General features: G+C 44.4%; 1 protein-coding gene across 13 annotated transcripts in view; it reads right to left on the bottom strand.

Annotated features, from left to right (window-relative positions):
• Window positions 1-20,495, bottom strand: part of LOC121871042 (heterogeneous nuclear ribonucleoprotein L-like) — a 278,283-nt gene that overhangs the window by 17,612 nt on the left and 240,176 nt on the right. For all 13 annotated transcript variants that reach the window (XM_042373119.1, XM_042373113.1, XM_042373116.1 and 10 more), the window contains one exon: window positions 11,516-11,579. In XM_042373119.1, the coding sequence (XP_042229053.1) occupies window positions 11,516-11,579 (64 nt within the window). The remainder of the gene's footprint in view (window positions 1-11,515; window positions 11,580-20,495) is intronic.

Raw genomic sequence — 20,495 nt, 5'->3', positions numbered from 1 at the left:
GTGAGGAGGGAGAGGTGTGGGGGAGGAGAGGGGAGTGAGAGTGTGTAGAGTGGAGAGTGAGAGTGTGTAGGGTGTGGAGTGTGGGGGTGTGTGTAGGTGAGTGAGGGGTGAGTGAGAGGTGTGTAGGGGTGTGTGGAGAGGTAGGTGAGTGTAGGGGTGAGGAGGTGTGTAGGGGTGTGTAGGGTGAGGGAGTGTGGGAGTAGGGAGAGGTGTGGGTGAGCAGGAGTAGGGGTGTAGGGCAGAGAGGAGGGAGGTGGGTGTGGGTAGGGTGAGGAGGGGTGGGTGGGTGGTGTGTGGGTGGGTGTAGGGGGTGGTGTAGGGGGGTGTAGGTGGGGGGTGGGGTGGGGAGGTGGTGTGTGGGGTGTGGGGGGTGGGAGTGAGAGGTAGTGTGTAGGTGGTGGAGTGGGGGGGTGAGTGGGTGGGGTGTGTGTAGGGTGGGTGTAGGTGGGTGGGAGGTGTGGGGTGTGTGGGTGGGTGGGTGTGTGTGGGTGTGTGTGGGGTGGTGTGTGTGGGTGGGTGGGAGGGTGTTGGGGGGTGTGTGGGGTGGGAGGGTGGGGTGGGGGGGTGGGTGGTGGTGGGTGTATGTGTGGTGGTGGGTGTGGTGGGTGGTGTGTGGGTGTGTGTAGGGTGAGTGCGTGTATAGGGTGTTTATGTGCATAGGGGTGTTTATGTATAGGGGTGTGTTTTGTGTATAGGGTGTGTCTGTGTGTGTGTATAGGGTGTGTGTGTGTGTGTATGTGTGTGTATAGGGTGTGTCTGTGTGTATAGGGTGTGTGTGTGTGTATAGGTGTGTTTTGTGTGTGTGTGTGTTTGTGTGTGTCTGTGTATAGGGTGTGTTTTGTGTGTGTATAGGGTGTGTTTGTGTGTGTAGGTGTGTATAGGGTGTGTGTGTCTGTGTATGTGTGTCTGTGTATAGGTGTGTTTGTGTGTGTGTGTATAGGGTGTGTGTGTGTATAGGGTGTGTTTGTGTGTGTATAGGGTGTGTGTGTGTGTGTGTATAGGTGTGTGTTGTGTATAATAATAATAATAATAATAATTAACGGTTTATTGAAAGAGCTTAGCCAGAAGGCTGAAAATATACAGTTACATATTTGGGGAATGGGTTACGAATTACAAATAATATAGCACAAGTGACACAAATATATAATAACTAGATGGGGAAAAGCTCAAACTACAGTTCATTTCAACATAGTGACAGTGTAAGGAGCAGTGTTTACTGGGAGTGAATACACTGATTTATTACAAGTTATTGTGTGTATAGGTGTGTTTGTGTGTGTATAGGTGTGTTTGTGTGTGTATAGGTGTGTTTGTGTGTGTATAGGTGTGTTTGTGTGTGTATAGGTGTGTTTGTGTGTGTACTGGGTGTGTGTTGGATTACAAGAATGCTTTCAAACCATTCCTACACGAGTCTCCCCACCCCATGTTCCCACAGTATCTCGACTTCCTGTAATTTCTGCAGCGAATCACCTCATTGCATATACTGTACATCAACACTGTTTATATGTATTTGTGAAACATTCAATCCCAGACACTGGAATATGTTACTCTTTGGTAACATGATCGGTTTTTCAAATGAACTTAATCTCGTATTGAATCTTCTGCTTTTGCCTTTCCCTCTTCAGATAACAACAGACGCACACAATGTCTCTACTATACTCTATATATGCTGTTGTCATTTTCCTCGAGGGAAAAAAGGCATAATCTTCTTTAGTTAACCTGTAATTTATTCTTCGACGGTAAAGTTAAGACTGACAAAACATCCGACATGGAGTTTACAGTCATATGAGGACTAGCCTAATTAAACGTAGTGGCGTGGGTGAGTGTTGCGAACATCGAGTGAGTCATGATCAAGACGTGACGCTGGGTCCACGCCAACTATCTCAGCCAGTGTTCACCGCCATGACGCACTCTTGGCACTCCTTTCACCACCACAACTGCATTATTACAGCTTTGTACCGTGCCGCCCACGCCATATACACGCGCCCGCTCACCCAAACTTCACACCTGCACCCATGCCAATCTGGCTCGCAACACCTTGCTGCTAATATCCTGCCCTGCTTCTTACAACGACATACACACTAATGCTTCAAATGTATAGTATCCCAGGGCGTATCTTCACCTTTAAATTTTAATAAATACTAACCTCATTACCTTTGTTTTCCTGATCTTTCTATTATGCTCTGTACATGGGAAACCACTTAAATATCCAAATTCATAAATACGTTTGATAGGGGTGTATCATCACGGTGTATATCTAGTGTGGTGGTATTGAGTGTAACCCCCCCCCCCCCATTTTAGTTCTATCAAGACGTAGCACTTGCACTTGGCGCCCCGGGCCACCCATCTTCCAGGCATCCACCTCTTAATTTGAAAGGTCTCTCAGCCACCAATACCAGGCCCTGGATTAATTGGTCTCGTCCAGGTGGTAGGCACTGGACACGTTGATGCCCACCTTGCGAGCCAACAAATCATCTGCCTGCCCATGCATGATCGCCATAATTATATTCTCTTGCTTCTGCCTACATATAACAGTTCACTAATTTATTACCGTGGAGCAAATTTTACTATTTATAGATAAATAATAACGATAATTATAATAATGGTTGCCCCTCTTGTAACGAGGATGACCGACCCAAGGGCCACCTAGGCGTGATTTTTTTTTTAAGGTGTAGAAGCTGTCGCCAACACAACCACACCCTGAGTTAAAGAGTTGCATGACCCAGTGTCAAGGAATAGTCCGAGAAGACCAGACGACTCGCCAACTGCACTGGCTAACCATTACCCAGGAACACGATCCGAAAATCGATTAGCATCCAGGTTCCCAATTACTGCTGGGTAGAGGCAAATGGCATAAAGAAACCCGGGTCCACTCGCTTGCGAGGCTAGCATGCTGACCATTACATCACAGGTCCCCCCCCCCCGGATATTAATTGACTGACAACTATTCCGATGCTTTGGGTATATGAACACTAACCAACTTCGTACCACAAGTCAATTGCCGGGGTCCTTCTCCATATCCTGGGCTAATTTCCTCCTCCTCGGGTGAGGACGTGAAGGTTCGGAGCAATAGGAAGGGAAGCCCGGGATATCATTAGGACAAGATTTCAAATAGTCACTGCCGGGAAACAGGACTTCTGGTTTGGTCACAACAGACGTTGGTCCGGCTTACCATCACAATAACATATCTATATATCACACCCAGGAATTGACGAGTGCCTACAGCTGACGGTCCTACGCGAAACAACATCCTTTCATCTAATTGCTGTGTAGCCACGATGCTTATTAAACCATAAGTAACACAAAGATATGAAATTAATATTCATACCAACTTAACATGTATGAGAAGACACAGTATGTATGCATAGTGTTCATGTGATTCCTTCAGCACTGATGAGCAATCATAAGCTAACGAATTGAAAATGTTAGCCCCGCTCTCACTGCCGTCGTCGTCACCCGGGTGCTTCAGTGTTTCTAACATAAGGGCCTCATCTACGAACGTGGCTTGGTGGGGCCACGAATAACATGAAAGTTGCAAGTACCAGGTAATGTCACCGGAGCTGATAGCAGTAGTAACTAATGTGTTCACTTGAGCTGATAACGGCAGCGCTTGATCTGTTCCCTTTGAACTAAGAGGTGATAGAGCAACAGCTGGTCACGTTCCCTGTATAAAAACTGAAGTTTCTCTCGTGTTACAAATAACATTACAGTATCACTTCCTTTCCATGACTCAGTAGCTAAAGCACTACACCCCCCCCCCCAGTACATTATTCGTCAGCTTTTGGTATTAAGTGTATGTGGTCTGTCATCCGGACAGCAATGCTTCTATATTCATAATTGTAGTAAACAGCTTACGAACTTCGTCCTGCAAGGTGACGGGTTACATACATATACTGTAAGTCACTTTTCACATCTCAACCCTCAGCTACTCCAAGACCTTCCTCAATCCTCCCCTCTCCCAAATTATCCCCGTAACCTCATTTAAAACCGCTCTGGAGTCGGTCGCACTTACACACCCCCCCACCCCATGTGGAGAAATCTGCCAGCATTTGCCTGGCCGCGAAAAAGAAAGTGTAGAGGCATGAGGATAAACTCTTGTTTGGCGACCTCTGGGTAAATTACGGCGCTGGTAAAGAAAAACTGAGGCCGGCCAGCCAACCAGCAGCAGGGACGCCCGCAACGGGGACCACGCACTCGCCGGGGAGGAGGAGGCAGGGAGGGAGGGACCGTATCAAGAGAAAAGCCTGGAGCAACTTACAGAGCCCAGGATACGAGAGTGCTGCGAAGGTAAGAGGGGGAAACCAGCTGGGAATGTCAGCGTTTGGAGAGGGAGGGGTGTTTGGCTGAAACAGCAATTAAGGAAAATAATCATAAAAAAATAATATTGAATGATGCGAGTATAAACTAGACTCGAGGATGAGAGGGGAGAAAGAGCCTAGAATACCGAGAGAAGCGATGAAAATATAAGTGGGGACTGAACCTGTAAGAGCGAGAGGGGGAATAAGGAGACAAAGAAGGGACTGGGCCTGAAAAAGCGAAGTGAGAAAGTGAGCCTGGGAAGGAGAGGAATCGTTAAGCAATGGACATTAATCGATTAATTTATAAAAAAAATGATTGAAAGAAACCCTACAACGTGAAACTACGGTAAAGGGCGAGTTTGAACAAATGTAGTCCACATGAAACATTTAAAACATAATTCATACAAAGCACACAATAATTCTGATAAGGTTTATAAATACCAAACGCTAAATCTGGCCCAAAGACCAGCAGAGTCCATCATCGACGGACACAATTGTATAATTATGTTTTCGTTTGGTGCTACGGTTTGCTTCATCAGTGTTAACCTTCGCTGATACTGTATAATGCAGAACAAGAAATGCGACCTCAAATTCATTCTGAAAGTAGCAGATAATAAATTTTAGACCGAGAGATACAATTCTTTGCAAACAACACCCAGTAGGACCAAAACCCAGACCCCAGCACACACCGCTCCCAACTTCCCCAACTGCCAAAGAAATCTTGTAGTGGGTTTCAGAACTTTGGCCACATGGTGGTGTCGCGTCCAGCTTAGTGTACTCAGGACATGCCGCCGCTGGCTACCATCCCATGGGGAACAGGAGTGGCTGCGACTTCCTAACATTTACTCAGGTCATTTACGACTAAATCTATGGTGTCTACATCTTTTTCAAATACGAGTGGGGAACACCACTGTACGGTAGATATGCTTGCACAACACAATAACGAAATACAGGAAAGGTCCATAAGAAGAAGCCTACGTTATCCAGCCTGCAATAAAAAAGGGGAAACCAGGTAATAATACTAATGACATCCTCTAGAATACTGCAACATGTCGAAAATGATACATAGCGGTACATCTTGTTCAACAAATTCGATCAGCATTTTCAAAGGACATACCGACTTTATCAGGACTACATATTAAGTGATCTTAAGTCACTGACAACCTTTGAGCCTCCTGACCTTATTATGATTGTCTTGAGGTCACCTGACAAAATTAAGAACACAAATGGGCGAGTCGCTATGAGCAATAGTGTTAAGATGAGAGAGGGCACTCTAGGAATAATGAGAAGTACTTATGGGTCACTTGGCATCTTTATGAGCACCCGTGTTTGAATTGGCATCATTCTAAGCAACTATTAAATTGGTAAACATGTTCCGGAGTAATGGTTCGAGGTGAGGTGTCCAGTATTTTGGGACAATTCCTTAACCAGGGATCATACACCGCGCTAACTGGTGTTTGCGGGAGTTTTCGCAATGTAATATCCCCACCTTGTTAAGTCATCCTAGAACACGAGGCTAAGACAATTACTGTTAAATGATCTTAAGACTATTCGAATTAGAATTTAAATTAATACAATGAAAAGTTATATCTCCAATACAAATTTAGATCACGTTAACTGCACACCATATTCGTTATAATTCAATAACAGCTAAGATCTCAATCTATTCCAGCCTCAACATTCATGGGCAGCTACTGCACCCGAGTACAGTTAACACTCGCCATCTCGTGTGTTAAGCGGCCATGGCCAGTGGCGAGGCAGTACCAGCCAATCCTAATGGTGACTCCTGCCGCCCACATCATGCACATTCCCAAGCCTGTCTCAATTCAATCTCAATCCGGCCTATCCTTTGTTGACACATTAAAACTGAATTTACACTACAATGTCATAGTTTATCTTACATGAAATAGTTAGACTAGGATTGATGTTAAACCTTTTATATACGATAGATAAACAATTACCTTTTAATCTGGCCATGTCTAGTAGCGAAACACAAACCCTATGATCTATTAAAAATAGTGGCACTGGTAACACGAAGCAGCCATTAGCACGGCAGATGTTTGTCATTAGGACCTTTCCAGAGTTAATCGTCGTGTCTTAATTTGTTATCTTCTAGGGCAGCACGCGGCGCTGCCCTATTATGTCCTCCTACTCCCATAAATTCAGATTTTCAGCCACCTACTCAAGGCTAAATACTGTCAAGATGCCCAATATTTCGAAATTTTCAAAAACCCTACCCAGGCCACCGTAGACTCGTACTTTTAAGTGAGCATGTCCGCTACAAAGAATTCCTCTAGCTTCAATGCAAGCTTTTTTTTCACCCGACGAAACTGCTCAACAGATGTGAAGAGCACCTATTGGAAGAATCGAGGTGTGGATTGGCAAAGGGAGTGACCGAAAGCCTGGCCAGGGAGGTGGTAAGACCTCAAGCTTCTGTGGAAGGCTTGCCACTTGAGGGTCGCCCCCCATACAGGGGCGTAAGATGATGATCTTTACGAGGCAGGAAACGAGTGTAATAAAGTGTTATCAGGGTGGGCCATCCCCAAGCGGCGTGGCGGCTGGCATCAAAATACCCACAACACTACGGCCACACCTTGCCACACTTCACTACCAGATCCCACTCTTATTGTTAGGTTATCATCATCTGATATATATATATATATATATATATATATATATATATATATATATATATATATATATATATATATATATGCTGATAACCACAAGGAAAGAAAACACGAAGTTCCTAAGCGCTTTCGTGTAACGGCATGTACAAGCTGGACAATTTTGTAATTAAGAAGATTTGTAATCAGGTGAGAAGGCCGGGGTCACCTTGACCATCTGACCTGACCACCAACCGTTGTGTGCTATTTAAAGATTAGTAGGGTCATTACCTAATACCTGACCATTGTGGACCTGGTCTCACCCTCCTCTGTATATATGCACCTTGTTTTGTACTTCTCTTTAGTCTGTACTCACCCCTGAAGATGTGAATTACACGAAAGCGCTTGGGAACTTCGTGTTTTCTTCTTTCCTTGTGGTTATCAGCATATACCTAGATCACGCGCACCTACAGTGATTTACTTGCATATATATATATATATATATATATATATATATATATATATATATATATATATACATATATATATATATATATATACATATATATATATATATATATATATATATATATATATATATATATATATATATAAAGCAAGACGTTAATGTTTAGTACTCAAGGCCAGGAGGGATTACGACGTAGCGTATTGTGTGTGGGTAGTGCTGCCTGATGGTAAGTTAAGGAAGGCCAAAAGTCTCTCTACCCTGGGTTACTGCGCAGGAAGGGCGGTACCACGCCCTCTTTACCTCACCTCTCGTCCCCGCTCAGCCCCGCCCATAACACAGGATCTGTATGCACAAGGCCAAGCCAGGAATTTACCTCGGCTTTGAAGCTGCCCCGCTGCGCCAGACCCTCTTACATATTCAAAGCGCACTCACTCCTCCTCACAGCCCCAGACGCTACACCAGCACGACACTTACCAGTGAAAGATATACACGATACAATGATTACATACGAAGCCTAACGTTAAGCTGACCCCTTTTATACAACATTCCACCCGGTTTATTTAATGCTAATTTAACTCACACAAGTGTAATTAATTGGAACTAAGTAAACGAGACGTTAATTTAATTTATTGGTGACAGGGTCGGCTTTCCGGTGCAGTTACGCACTACTAGCGATCCTATCGAGGTGGTGGTGATAGCGCCCGCATCATCTCCATGTTAAGCCCATTCATTCTCCACCGCGACTTATTGTCCAGGTCTGGCCTAGTATCAGAACCATTCTAAGACATCCCTTACAGTATGTGCGCTCAACCTCGAGGTTTCTCCACACTTATTTTTAAGGTGATCGTTCTTTGAAAGCGTCAGCAGTGTCCCTACAGCTTTTTATACGAATTACAAATTGAAAAAATCCAATACGAGTTAACTTCTCAAGCAGCCAAGTTATTGTAAGAAAACAGAGAAATTACAACGGCACGCACATGCCATGTTGAGCTTATTTGTGTGTAACTCACTAGGTATGGCAGACTTTACTGGACAAGGACCCTCACTGAGACATTAGCAGAAGGCTATTCCCGTATCTCACGGCATCGATGTTTTTGACGCATGAGCGAGTACACTGAAGACACAAAATGGGGCGGCTGGCCTGAGTAGGGGTAAGATGTCTTGTTACAACATTAGCAAACCAAAAAGTGGGCAGAGCCAAAGCAGGTCGTGGCATGATATAATTGAATTTTACATTTCAAAATATGTACCAGAAAATTTTATTGGTCCCTTTTCTCTCTAACAAAACAGAATGCATAAAGGAACAATCTATACAGTAATGTCAAACTAAGTTTCCACACCATAACCTTCTCCCAGTGTTAAAACTAAACAATCTTACCTCCCAAATTCCCGCTTACTTCGTCACCTCTTGTTTCCTCGTATCTAGTTTGCTGGAGAAATTCTTTTTCATTTTTATAATAATTTGATAGCACAATCTCTATTTAATTTTAATTTTAGCTTTTTGCGGGAAGAACTTTGATGAAGAACATTAAGAACTTACCTGGGGATTTTTTGAACCGATACTCGGGCGGTGAGGTTGTTGCCGATGTATGGAAGACTTCACTGGTGTACCAGACGGGACCCGCCTATCCAGGCCAGGGGTCAGGGGCCACGCCTAGGACAAAGCCCGGAGGTGTACGCGGGCAGCAGCAGGGCCTCTCCCTGCACACAGAACACACATTGGCACATGGCTACGGGCAGCCCCTTGGGGGAGGGGCGACACATGACAACAATAACACTGTGGCTCACAGAGGCAGGTATCAGGCGGGAGGCTCCGCTGTCTGTGTGGTCAAGTCTTCTGTGGCTCTGTCTGGTGGTCAGGGGGCCAGTGTTATTGTTTATCATGCAACCAAGAGCCATGTGGCCACGTGTGTTGTGCAGGCGGGCTGCGGCACCTCAGCCCGACCTCCCCATATAGTGCGTACGGTACCTCATTCCTATCATTACTACCTGCACACGCTCTTCTACAGCAACTAGCTCAGGGTGTAGCCTAAACGCTGCCCTATGTACCACATAATCCTTATGGTTTAAGAGCTTCAATATTTTTGGAATGCCAGACAGGTATCAGTATATGTAGTGTAGGTCGTGTTTTTCATCCCGTTCCCTGCCCACCCGTCCTTCTCACACCACACCCGCCAGTCTCTTCTATCTACATTATGCTTGAACTTGAGGGCAGACATACAGTATACACAATTATACCACTAAACCCCGTATCATATTCCAGCAACGACAAATGTCCTCACTAACGCCCCCAACACCTACCGCCTACTCCTATTACGATGGTCTAATTGGCCCCAAGCATTTGACACACCATTCCATCAACTAACAGCAAGACATCTCAAAATAAATTATCGTACGAGTGTGCAAACAATGTTAAGTGGTCACTAAATCAAGCCTGACACTCCTCCATCACTAACGCCACCACATTCAGGACTACAGTGAAAGGTTTGCGGACAGAAGTAGAGGATAGCTCAAAGACAGAACCCAATCCCTACACAGAAAGAAATTTTCAAACACAATGCTATTCCTACACAGTAAAGGGAAGTCTGACAACACTGTTACTATTACACAATGAAGGAAGTCTGACAACACTGTTACTACTACACAATGAAGGAAGTCTGACAACAGTGTTACTTCTACAAATTGAAGGAAGTGACAACACTGTTACTACTACACAATGAAGGAAGTCTGACACTGTTACTACTACACAATGAAGGAAGTCTGACAACACTGTTACTACTACACAATGAAGGAAGTCTGACAACACTGTTACTACTACACAATGGGGAAGTCTGACAACACTGTTACTACTACACAGAAAGAAGGAAGACTGACAACACTGCTACTACTTCACAAAAAGAAGGAAGTCTGACAACAGAATGCTACGCTAAGCATTACTAACTTAAGGTAAGAGCTCTGTTACTTATCAACAATGTTCCTAATAGTAGTTAGAAAGTGGCACTATGACTGTTAGATGGACTACACTTTGTATACATGTGCACTAAACACTTACTAAAAGACTACCTCACATGGGACTCTTGATCAAGACAACCAACACCGCTCTTAATTCTAGTCCCTCCTCTCCTCCCCTCCCCTACACAAACACCCTATCTCTACATTCATCCATTTAATGTTCACTCAGTCTTTGTATATTTATATTTACACCGGGGCTTGTTTAATGACGTATGGTGGCTGTAGTGTTACATAAAGCTTCTGATAATCCTGTGATGAGTGCATGTCGTTCTACCATCCTCGACAAAGGACATGGTTTTATGGGGAAGTTTCCAGAAGGCGAGTTACAGGCCAGTTCATGATTTAGTCGGAGAATAATAACTGGTGAAGGCGTAAAAGGAAAGGAAAGATATATTTGACAGAATATGGCAGACTGTAGACGGAGTAGCTGGTATGAGCAAGGTTGTGGGCGTGGATGAGTTGGTGGTCCATCTTGGGACTGGTTATGCTTGCTAGATTCATCACTCAAGAGAGAATATTTGAGGCTAGCAGCTGGGGCGTCAGACACACAGTGGACGTGACAGAAGATGAGTTGAGAGTGGGCGTAGATGTGGACTTGGGGCGTGGTTGTGGGAGGGTGAGGACGGGTGATGGCCACACTGAGGGCAAGGAGCTATCAATGCCTCAGTGTGGCCACCACCACCACGTCCTAGCTCGCCCAAGCAACCAACCGCGAGTGACGGCTTGTGGGCGTACCTGGCTGTTTCCTTGTGCTGTGTACCTCTGTACGGAGCCATCGGCCTTCATACCCAGTGTCACCATCACAGCTCAACGCTGAGACGAGCAACTACCTCTCAGGTCACATTAACAGGACGCAAATACAACTTAATACAGCTACAATACAAAAGTACTTTATACATTTGAGAACAATTTATAATCAAATGTGACAGAAACCACACATCACCTGCCCAGATCCTCCCTCCACATTCTAGAGATAAAATTTGTAAACTGTAAACACATTACTTATGATAAAACGCCTGACAATTCAAGACAATGTAAAGAGAAAGTGAGGGAGAAGACAAGGAGCGCGAGGTTCCAGGCAGGGAAGAAGATTGGTGTCACCTCACGGGGCTGTGGTAGTAAGTACTACTTACCGACGTTGGGGTTGGTGAAGTCCCAGCTCTCAGAGTCGTTCTTGTACACGTTCAGCTTGGTCGGCTGTGGGGGAAGAACACAAGTTTCTTTAGTTTAATAACAATAAAACATTAGGTACATTCAATAGTTAACGCTTAGCTGCAAGCATCCCAAACAAATTAGTTTGTCGCAGCCACTTCAAAAGAATACTCTACAAGTAGCTACCTCATGGGACATTCAATTCCTGTGTGTTGTAAGCAGCCCGTTAATGGTAAAGTATACAAACGATAACGAATAACTTCTCAGCGAGCTACAAGATTACATACAGAGTTTACCAATATTTAACGACAATTATACAAATAATATTCGTCTCATTCAATGAATCAGCTTCAAACAAACCTGATTGAGCCAAAACCTCTACCCCGGTTTACAAGAAAACGGTCTGCTGCTTGACATGACTATGGTGTCCGTGAAAGTGTGTATTATGATAAAAGTGACGATATCACCACGTTGTTAGCGACACGCAAGGTATTTAAAGCGCTAAGAGGTTAATAATGTATTTAGTGTTGTAATAAGCCACAGGGCGTCTATCTCAGCCTTAAACATCAGGTTAAACTTGTTCTCAGGTGGTAGGAACAGGTCTAGGCAGGCGAGAGGTGGCAAGAGAAGTAGGCAAAAATGGGACAGTGGAAAGAAATGAATAACGGAATACAAAGACGACGAGAGGGGATCGGTAGAGAAAATGTGTACATTGAAGAGCTGCTGCGTGTGTAGGTTCAATGCCAACATTCCACACACACTATTCGGTCGGGGAAGGCTATGATGGGGCTCTTAATGGGCAGGTAAAGAGTAGTGGTGGCAGCAGTGGGGATCCCAGGTAATGATCCAGAGGCCTCCTGTAATTTGCACACCAACACCCATCACATCACCACTTGGCTCGACAACCAACACACTCTTACCTAACAAACCTGTTGTACAGCAAATGTCACATTGAAAACACCTCAGGAAAGCTTTCAGAGAGAGTCTTCACGCAGGTTCCCCAAGTCCTGCACCCAGGCCAAAAAACGCTCAGACAAGAAAAGGCAATTTCGCATCATGATAGAAACATCCTTTAACGTTAACAAAACAAGTCTCATAATACCATCGTTTATAAAATCTGTACGGGTCCCAACTAACACAAGCACCCATTTACCTAAGAATCCACAAGCGTATATCAACAGACAGTTGCTCAAATACCTCCCTTTCTCTCTATTCCAAGCATCTACTCTTAACTGACGACCAGCCAGCCCCCACCCACAGCCACCCAGCCAACAGAGTGCGACCTTATCTTCAGGGGGCAGCCAGTTATTGCACACCGAGCCGAGTAGGGCCTAAAAAAGTTAAACAAATTACCAGCCATTGTCATAAAATTTTTCACCCTCAACTTCATTTACTGGGTCGGGACGGAGGTGGTGGGCGCGAGGCTGTGGCGTGGCCAACTTAAGATGCTCTTGGAAAAACACTTTGTCGCTCTTGCCTCCGCTAAACCCGTGACCCACGACCTACATACCGTTTACTTTTTACATAACGCCAAGCGATGCTTCGTATGTTGTACCTCATATTGCTCCTGGAGTCTGCGTTTCGGAGCCTTTTAAACATTACTACCAAATTATAGACGCGTCTAGAGGATTCTCGTCTGTTTTATTACAAAAGCGATCTGACTGACTGTACAAGACATGGACGTTATAATGTGATAAGTGAAGGAGTCGGAAGGAGCAGGGTAGCTGATGGAACAGTAGAGGGTAGCGATATTGGTTCATTTCCAATGCGTGGCTTTGCGTTGTTACAGCTCCTCACCTGCGAGTGACTGTGAACCACCCCTGCTTCCTGCCACTAAAACCTCATTCTCCTACTATCTCGTCCAAACAGGCGTGTCTGAATAAACTATAGACCTTGTTCTAGCCAGCCTCAAGAAAATGTAAGGAGGTACTGAATACCATGCACAATTATACAGGCACACGCGAAGACGGCCTGTCACCTACGGTCAGTGAGAAGTGGAGACAAGAACAAGGCGGTGGGGTCTTACTCCGTGCATACCTTAACAACGTTGTTATGGACTACTGGTGGAAAAAAGTAAACTTCACACATTTAGGAACAAATGAGGTGCGAGCTGAATCTAATTACGATCCTTTTCTTGGTGGATGTAAATATGCGTCACAATATTGCGATTTAACTTATTTATTTTTATATTATATTTTTTGGGATTAGCCCACCCGGGCACAGGTCACTGACCCAAATCGGGGCCTGGGGGCGAAAATGCAATAATAATAAAGAACCATAAAGAAACAAAAAATACAAAAAGATCAATAATGAGAAACCATATATGTATGTTGTGTTGTCAATGGTAAGAGAAACAATTGAGACCCTGCAATTATGTATAAATGAGGCAGAAAGTCAGATCAGCAACTTGGTACTTGGTCACAATTTTCGTGATGCCATCTGGCAGCAGGGTCTACCACTAGACAACACATGCTTCCAATATCTTCCCAGGCGGTAGTACCTCCCTGTTTGGTAGCTGCCTAATACCTACTACACTTGACGTGTAGGTCGCCATATTATGAACACTGTCACTTTCTACACATCTGGTTCCCTCTTAGATAAAAACAAAAACAAAAAAGTATCATGCTGACGATGCCAACTTAAATCTAAACCCTGTCACTGCCTAATCCACCACCAGTCAATGTCATTATATAAAAAAGCCCTTATTATTTGTATACTTCACTCATGTTACCAACACACATCACATACCCTGCCATCGTTAGCAATGATAACCACGCATCACAGTACCACCCTTCCGTTCGGCAATTTTAGCTGCACAACACCCCCCCCCAAACAAACAAAAATGATCGCCAACGGTGGATTATATAACATTCTTTCCAAGTTTTAAAACAATATAAGGGTAAGCGGATTGTCTAATAAGAGGATTTAGATGTGGAAGAAATAGAGCCGTAGAGGAGAAAATACCCCCGACTCTGCCACAGTCTCCACGAATATTGACTTTGACAACTCTGCCTGGGCCGCGTCAAAGTTGGCCCGGATTTGCAAGTCTGATTACGCCGCCCGTCACAAACTTGAGACCGTTTTACTTAAGTCTAGACCGTTTTACTTAAGTCTTGTTTTTCTCGAGCGGCAACAACGGTGATGGTGGTCAACTAGGATTAGTCATGGTGAGGGGTGAAGTTGTGGGTCAGTGAGGTTCTAACCTAATCACTATGACTGAGGCTCCCAGAGTGTCCTTAATACCGGAGCCTACCTGTCACCGGTGAAGGGGATTTGACAGGTAGTGTTTCCTGGCACTAAGGTGAGATATGCCCCCGCCTTCAATACCCTAAGTGGTGCTAACGTTACTGTACGAGTGCAATTTCTTTGTCGACTTTATACCGCTGAGAATTTGCCAGTACGTTAGACAACTCTCATCACTTCTAGGATACACTGAAACAGCAGGAGAGTAGTTTGCAGCCCTAACTGGCAGATACCACGGTCGTAACATGAGGACCCAGACTGCTGCTAACTTATCAAACTGTGACGACATTAGGTCAACGCAGCTTCTGTGCCACACGTATAATATTTAACCTGATCACTTTCACCGGAACAACGAAGATGCTCCAAGAAGTGGTGTTGCAAGCTCCACGTGCTGACATTTACAGCGGTACACCAAATCTTAAATGCCACGCTGACGGCACCAATATATAACGCAACCTCGAACAGCATCACACTGTGTGCTATATTCAGCAACTAAGCCCAGAAAAACAAATGCGACAAAACCTTCACGCCCATCAGTGAATCACCGTCTGTCTACCACAGTGAAATACATATGTAATGTCCAAGAAACCCAACCCTCAGAATTATTTACGGATGTTTTCCCTTCATAATTAACCATATCCTCACTTTGGGCATCAGTGCCAAATTCTTCAAAGATTTCCCTCTACACCAGAGCTGGGAAATGCCTACCAAACAAAATATATGAGGAATTTATATACCAAGCCCCATATGTCCGCTTCCGAATGACTGCCAAGCTGCAATCAATCAGATACGGACACGAAGAAAACATCGATTACAATACTTGCAATATCACCACCGTCGCCCCGGATGTATAAACTTTAAATCTGGACGTGGGTCGACGCAGATGTTTACTCACGAGCCAACCGTAGGACAGAATCTCTTCTTCATATGAATGTAACAAATAAGAGCATTAATGGGTATAACGCCAGTTGTGAATGATGACTATGGCGGAGAACCTTCAAGTGAGGACAATACATTGAACCATTTCCTGCCAGCATCCAGTGGTCGTGTGTTGGCTTCAGTGTCGATTGGGACACAAACGGTTGTGTGCATGGTTATATAGGCTCCTACTGCAGGGTTATTTGACATATACCGGCAATCTTTATCGAGTCAAACTTGTATCAAATTTGATTTGTTTTTGCCACGGTTAACTGGCACCTACACAGTTAGAACAATTGGCACAACAGACAATAAAAGTGTTGTGTAAGGTAAACGATATGCCCACAGCATTTCGTAAAAACAAGACAATTTTTTTAGCTCAAGTCAGTAGTATCCCCAGAGGGGTGAAATCCAGATATTCCTCGTGTGAGCTAGTTCGTGTAAAATATGGCAGGAACAGAGTCGAGCCATTTTCAAATCTCATTAAAAACAGCTGAGAGGAGGCCGTCCTTGCCACCCTAGTTATGGCGGATGCTTTTAGACATTTTCAATCAAATCTAAAACCTCACAACGTATCACGGACCCATGATACTGTCAAGAATAAGGAACACGGACCAAATTTAAACCCCAAGTTTTGCAGACAATATCAATCGATCCTCTACCCCCATACTTGATCTGCAGGGGATTAAATATAGAAAATTAGGAAGCAGTGTGAGCACGTGTAAAGATGGTAGATACTCCGACTTTGTCCCGAGGCAAGGGAGATGCTTGGCTTGTATACGCCCTTGTGTGGGCTTAAGTGTCGCTAGCAGACATAGTTGGGGCTCAGACCCACCCCCCCACGAACGACCATCACATACCACGACCACGGCTGCAGACGAGCCCTCCATATTTTATGATGCACACGCACACCTCTCAGAATGAACGGTCTAAAATAACCGGGAGTGGGTGGCGGCGCGGCCGTAAAATGTGGAGTGAGACCCAGTTTCTGATAGCCGGGATACGCATGCCTCTCATCTGAAGGCTTCATCACAGGTTATCTGGGGTGCACCGCTCGCCGCCCCCAGTCACCCCAAGTTACTAACACTGCCTCGATCAATATCGGCTTACACGAGGTGACAGTGGCGTTCCCACATTTTGCCCCCCACCTAATAAACTCCCAGAGAACCTTGGATGCTACCCCCTCTCATTTATCCGCACCAGCTGGCCTCACAGATGGTAATGACAGCCTGGGCAGGACTTATTACTGTTCCTACTTTACGGTCCGATGCACATACCAGGCATCCCGTGACCAGGCCACTGACGCCAGGTTGAGGTGCCGGATAAGGTAAGCAAGAACTGGGATAGGCACGAAGGGCAGCTGGCCAGCTATTGTTGTGCATGCGCTGCGTGTTGGTCGCCAAGCTGGAATAGTTGAGCATCACGATAGTGGTGGGATGGGGAGGCCGGGGTTTATGGTGGTCACTGCGCCAGTATTTACGAGCCGCCGGGGCCAAAGGCAGGTTGCGGCGCAACCCCTTCCATGGCCACTGTGTTCACCGCCCTCGTCATTTGCATTCCAGGGGGACTTGTGTCACACCACCGCCATACCATTAACTGTTTCGGATATGCCACATGTTACTGTTACTACAGTACATTGTATTTGTAATGTTCTTATACAGCAAACAACAAATACCCAGTAGCACAATAACTATGCTTACTCATTTATATCTTGAAGGTCTTGATTCTTCACACAATTTTCTTTCCAGTGCCAAGGATTCACCACAGTTAATAATACTTATGGTTTCAGCCAGTCAGTGGTGGGAAGTGACTTAAAACAGGTGAATTTGCAGGTTAATATTTGGGGTAAAACCATCTTTAGACTGTGTGTGTGTGTGTGTGTGTGTGTGTGTGTGTGTGTGTGTGTGTGTGTTCGTCAAAAACAAATTCAACTTGACTAATCCATAAGAATTGTCTAAGGGTCAACGTAGAGGGTGGGGGATTTGGAATGACACAGACGTTTGAATCCACAACACAATCTGAACGTCTCTCTGCCCACTGTAGGCTACAAAAACGGTTCAATATCAGATTTGAACCCTTAAACTGGCCCCCTTAAAGAGAGAAGGAAGATACACGCATCTGGCAGCGCATCCATGACGCTTCTTGCTGGCTAAAGCTGTCCAACTCTACGTCAATATTTGCAAGTGTCCTCACCACGCTCCGCTCTTAAGGACCCCCCCATCCCCAGAGCTCCTTCACTTCACATCGCATATAATATAAATAAATAAATAAATAAATAAATATATATATATATATATATATATATATATATATATATATATATATATATATATATATATATATATATATATCCAAACATCTCAGGTCTTACATTTAGGTTCACGCCCCCAATACTCTGAACCTTAACACAATACCTAGTCCTAGAGTAAACATTAGATCACCTTAATTGAGATGGCTGTGGCTGCTGTCAAGAAATACTGTTGTGCTCTAATGATGGATAAAGTTACTTAATTGGTATGCTACTGTTGTGCAAAAAATGTAGGGTACTGTTATTATTGGTGTTAACACGGTTGACGACTGTTACGACTCTTCTGAAGGGATGGTGAGGCCTTAGTGGTGGGGTGGCAGCTTTGTGAGTGTTAACTAGGGCGTGCAGGAGCCCAGGTTTACGCCTCCCACACCTCTGCCTCTACTCCCAACATACATCACCTTACCAACCACCATCCTCACCACAGCTCTACAGGTTAATCCAATAACTTATCTGGGGGGTTGGGGGGGGGGGGTGGACTTCATTATCTCAAAAGTATAACAAGTTTTAATGAATAAGACAGGGTCGGCTTTATCTATGGTGGTACTGGCAGAAGCCAACTTGCATACTGAACACCACAATTCCTTCTAACACTGACTGGCCTAAATGAAACGATCAGAATATTTAATCTTGGCACCTTTAATTTAAGCACAGGGATTTTCTAAATATTTTTTAAACTTTTTTTTTTTAAGGAATTCGACAGGTTCAAAGCAAGGGAATGGCGAGGGGTGGTGAGGAAGACATTGGCAGAGAGTGACAGGTGAGATGAGAATGGTTGTGGAGTCGCTGGTTTATTAAAATTTACATCTACCATTACAAAGGTTGGTGTGGGGAGACGTCGAGGGGGAGAGGGAAGCAGGGAATTATCAGTTCGAACATAAAGAGCAATGAAAGCTGTGTTCGGATGTTAATTAAGACCGAGTTTATAGATGAAATGCAATACTCAGTCAGAGGGTCAAGGATAGGCATTACCTACCCCCCCCCCTATCGCCGCCTTCTGAAGTATATTGTAGGTACCTAGAAATTTTATGATAGTGTAGTGGCGACGGTGGTGCCGAGGTATGGACGGCCAGAGGGAATTTCACTGATCCCTCACCTGATTATAGCTGTAAGACGCAGCACCAGCAGAGTTGGGTGGTAGAGCATAGGATCCACCTCCCTAGTCTGTGACTTGTAAATGACTCACGCTCTAACACGGACTTGTAGTTAATAAGATACAATATTTCAGCAGTTATTTTACTTGTGACCAACGTTACAGCTAAGGTTTACTGCATAGTGTACTTATTTAATCCGTGTTCTTACGTTTTGCCATAAAGATAACTAGCGCTCGCTTACAGATGACAGTACAGTATATTAATACAAGCCGTAACTCACTCTCGTCACTACGAGTGAGCAGGCAAAGATCTATCATCACACTGGTCCGTCTTGGTACAGCCTCATGTAGTCTCAAATAGTTATAATTAATGACTACTGTATTATTACACATGTCTATCAACTTGGCATGAGTGACAGCAAGGGTAATAAGACAGATTGATGAGGGGTCAGGTAGGGCACGGAATGATGTGTCAGGGGCGTGAGGGTCTCGGTATATAATTTTATCCCGGCGTCAAGTCGAGCGGTGGCGCGCGTACAGGACCGGGTAGTGGAGGTCAGCGTGTCTCACGTCTCCAGCCAACATGTGGGCAAACCTCGTGACAGCCCTACACCATCTTAAAATATCTCTTTTACAATTACCGTTGACTTCGCAGATATAGAACCACAAACATGCCTTTGTCATAAAATGTAGAGTTAATGTTCTAGTTGTTACGTCACGTGGGTCACCAGCGAATAAAATTACTCATGCTCTAAGAGAAAGAGGAGTTGAAGACTCGCCTGTCAGTTTATTACTTGCTGATAACAAGTGGGAAAGAGAAGGTTATTGTGGTACAGTAAGATGGAGAGGGGATGGAGAAAAAAAAATCTGATATGCGCTACTGGTAATGACACGGGAGGCAAGCGGGGTATTTATAATCTAACAGCCCTGATACATGAGCTTGCTGTTTGAGGGCTGGCTCACTCAAGTAATGAACCAAGCTACATGGCTCAACCAATAATAAAAAATATAAACTGATGGCTAAAACACATCAAATTATATTCTAACCATCAACCTGGGGGGGGGGATCTACAGGACACACTACTCCACTTCCTGCCATCAATACACAGTTGAAACTCCACATAGCTATACAGTACGAGTTCCCGGCACTGTCGTCACTGTTACACTACTGCCACTGCCCCTTGCACTTACCTCTCTTACTTTTACTAAAACTATAATGTTTACACACTTAACACGTCAAAATTAATGTAGTACAAGTTACATTGTTAGCATATTTATCTCTAAACATCAATCTGCATAAAAGTGAAAGATGTTTGGAAAACTATTGTAAATATTATAAATAGCAAAGGATGAAAATAATTAAATTCAATATGAGGGAAAGATATACGACACGTTAGAA

The sequence above is a fragment of the Homarus americanus genome, unplaced genomic scaffold (genome assembly GCF_018991925.1).
Source record: "Homarus americanus isolate GMGI-L3 unplaced genomic scaffold, GMGI_Hamer_2.0 scaffold52512, whole genome shotgun sequence".
NCBI classification, from domain to species: domain Eukaryota; kingdom Metazoa; phylum Arthropoda; class Malacostraca; order Decapoda; family Nephropidae; genus Homarus; species Homarus americanus.
Note: the sequence above shows the minus strand (reverse complement) of the source record. Positions and strands in the feature narration are given on the sequence as shown.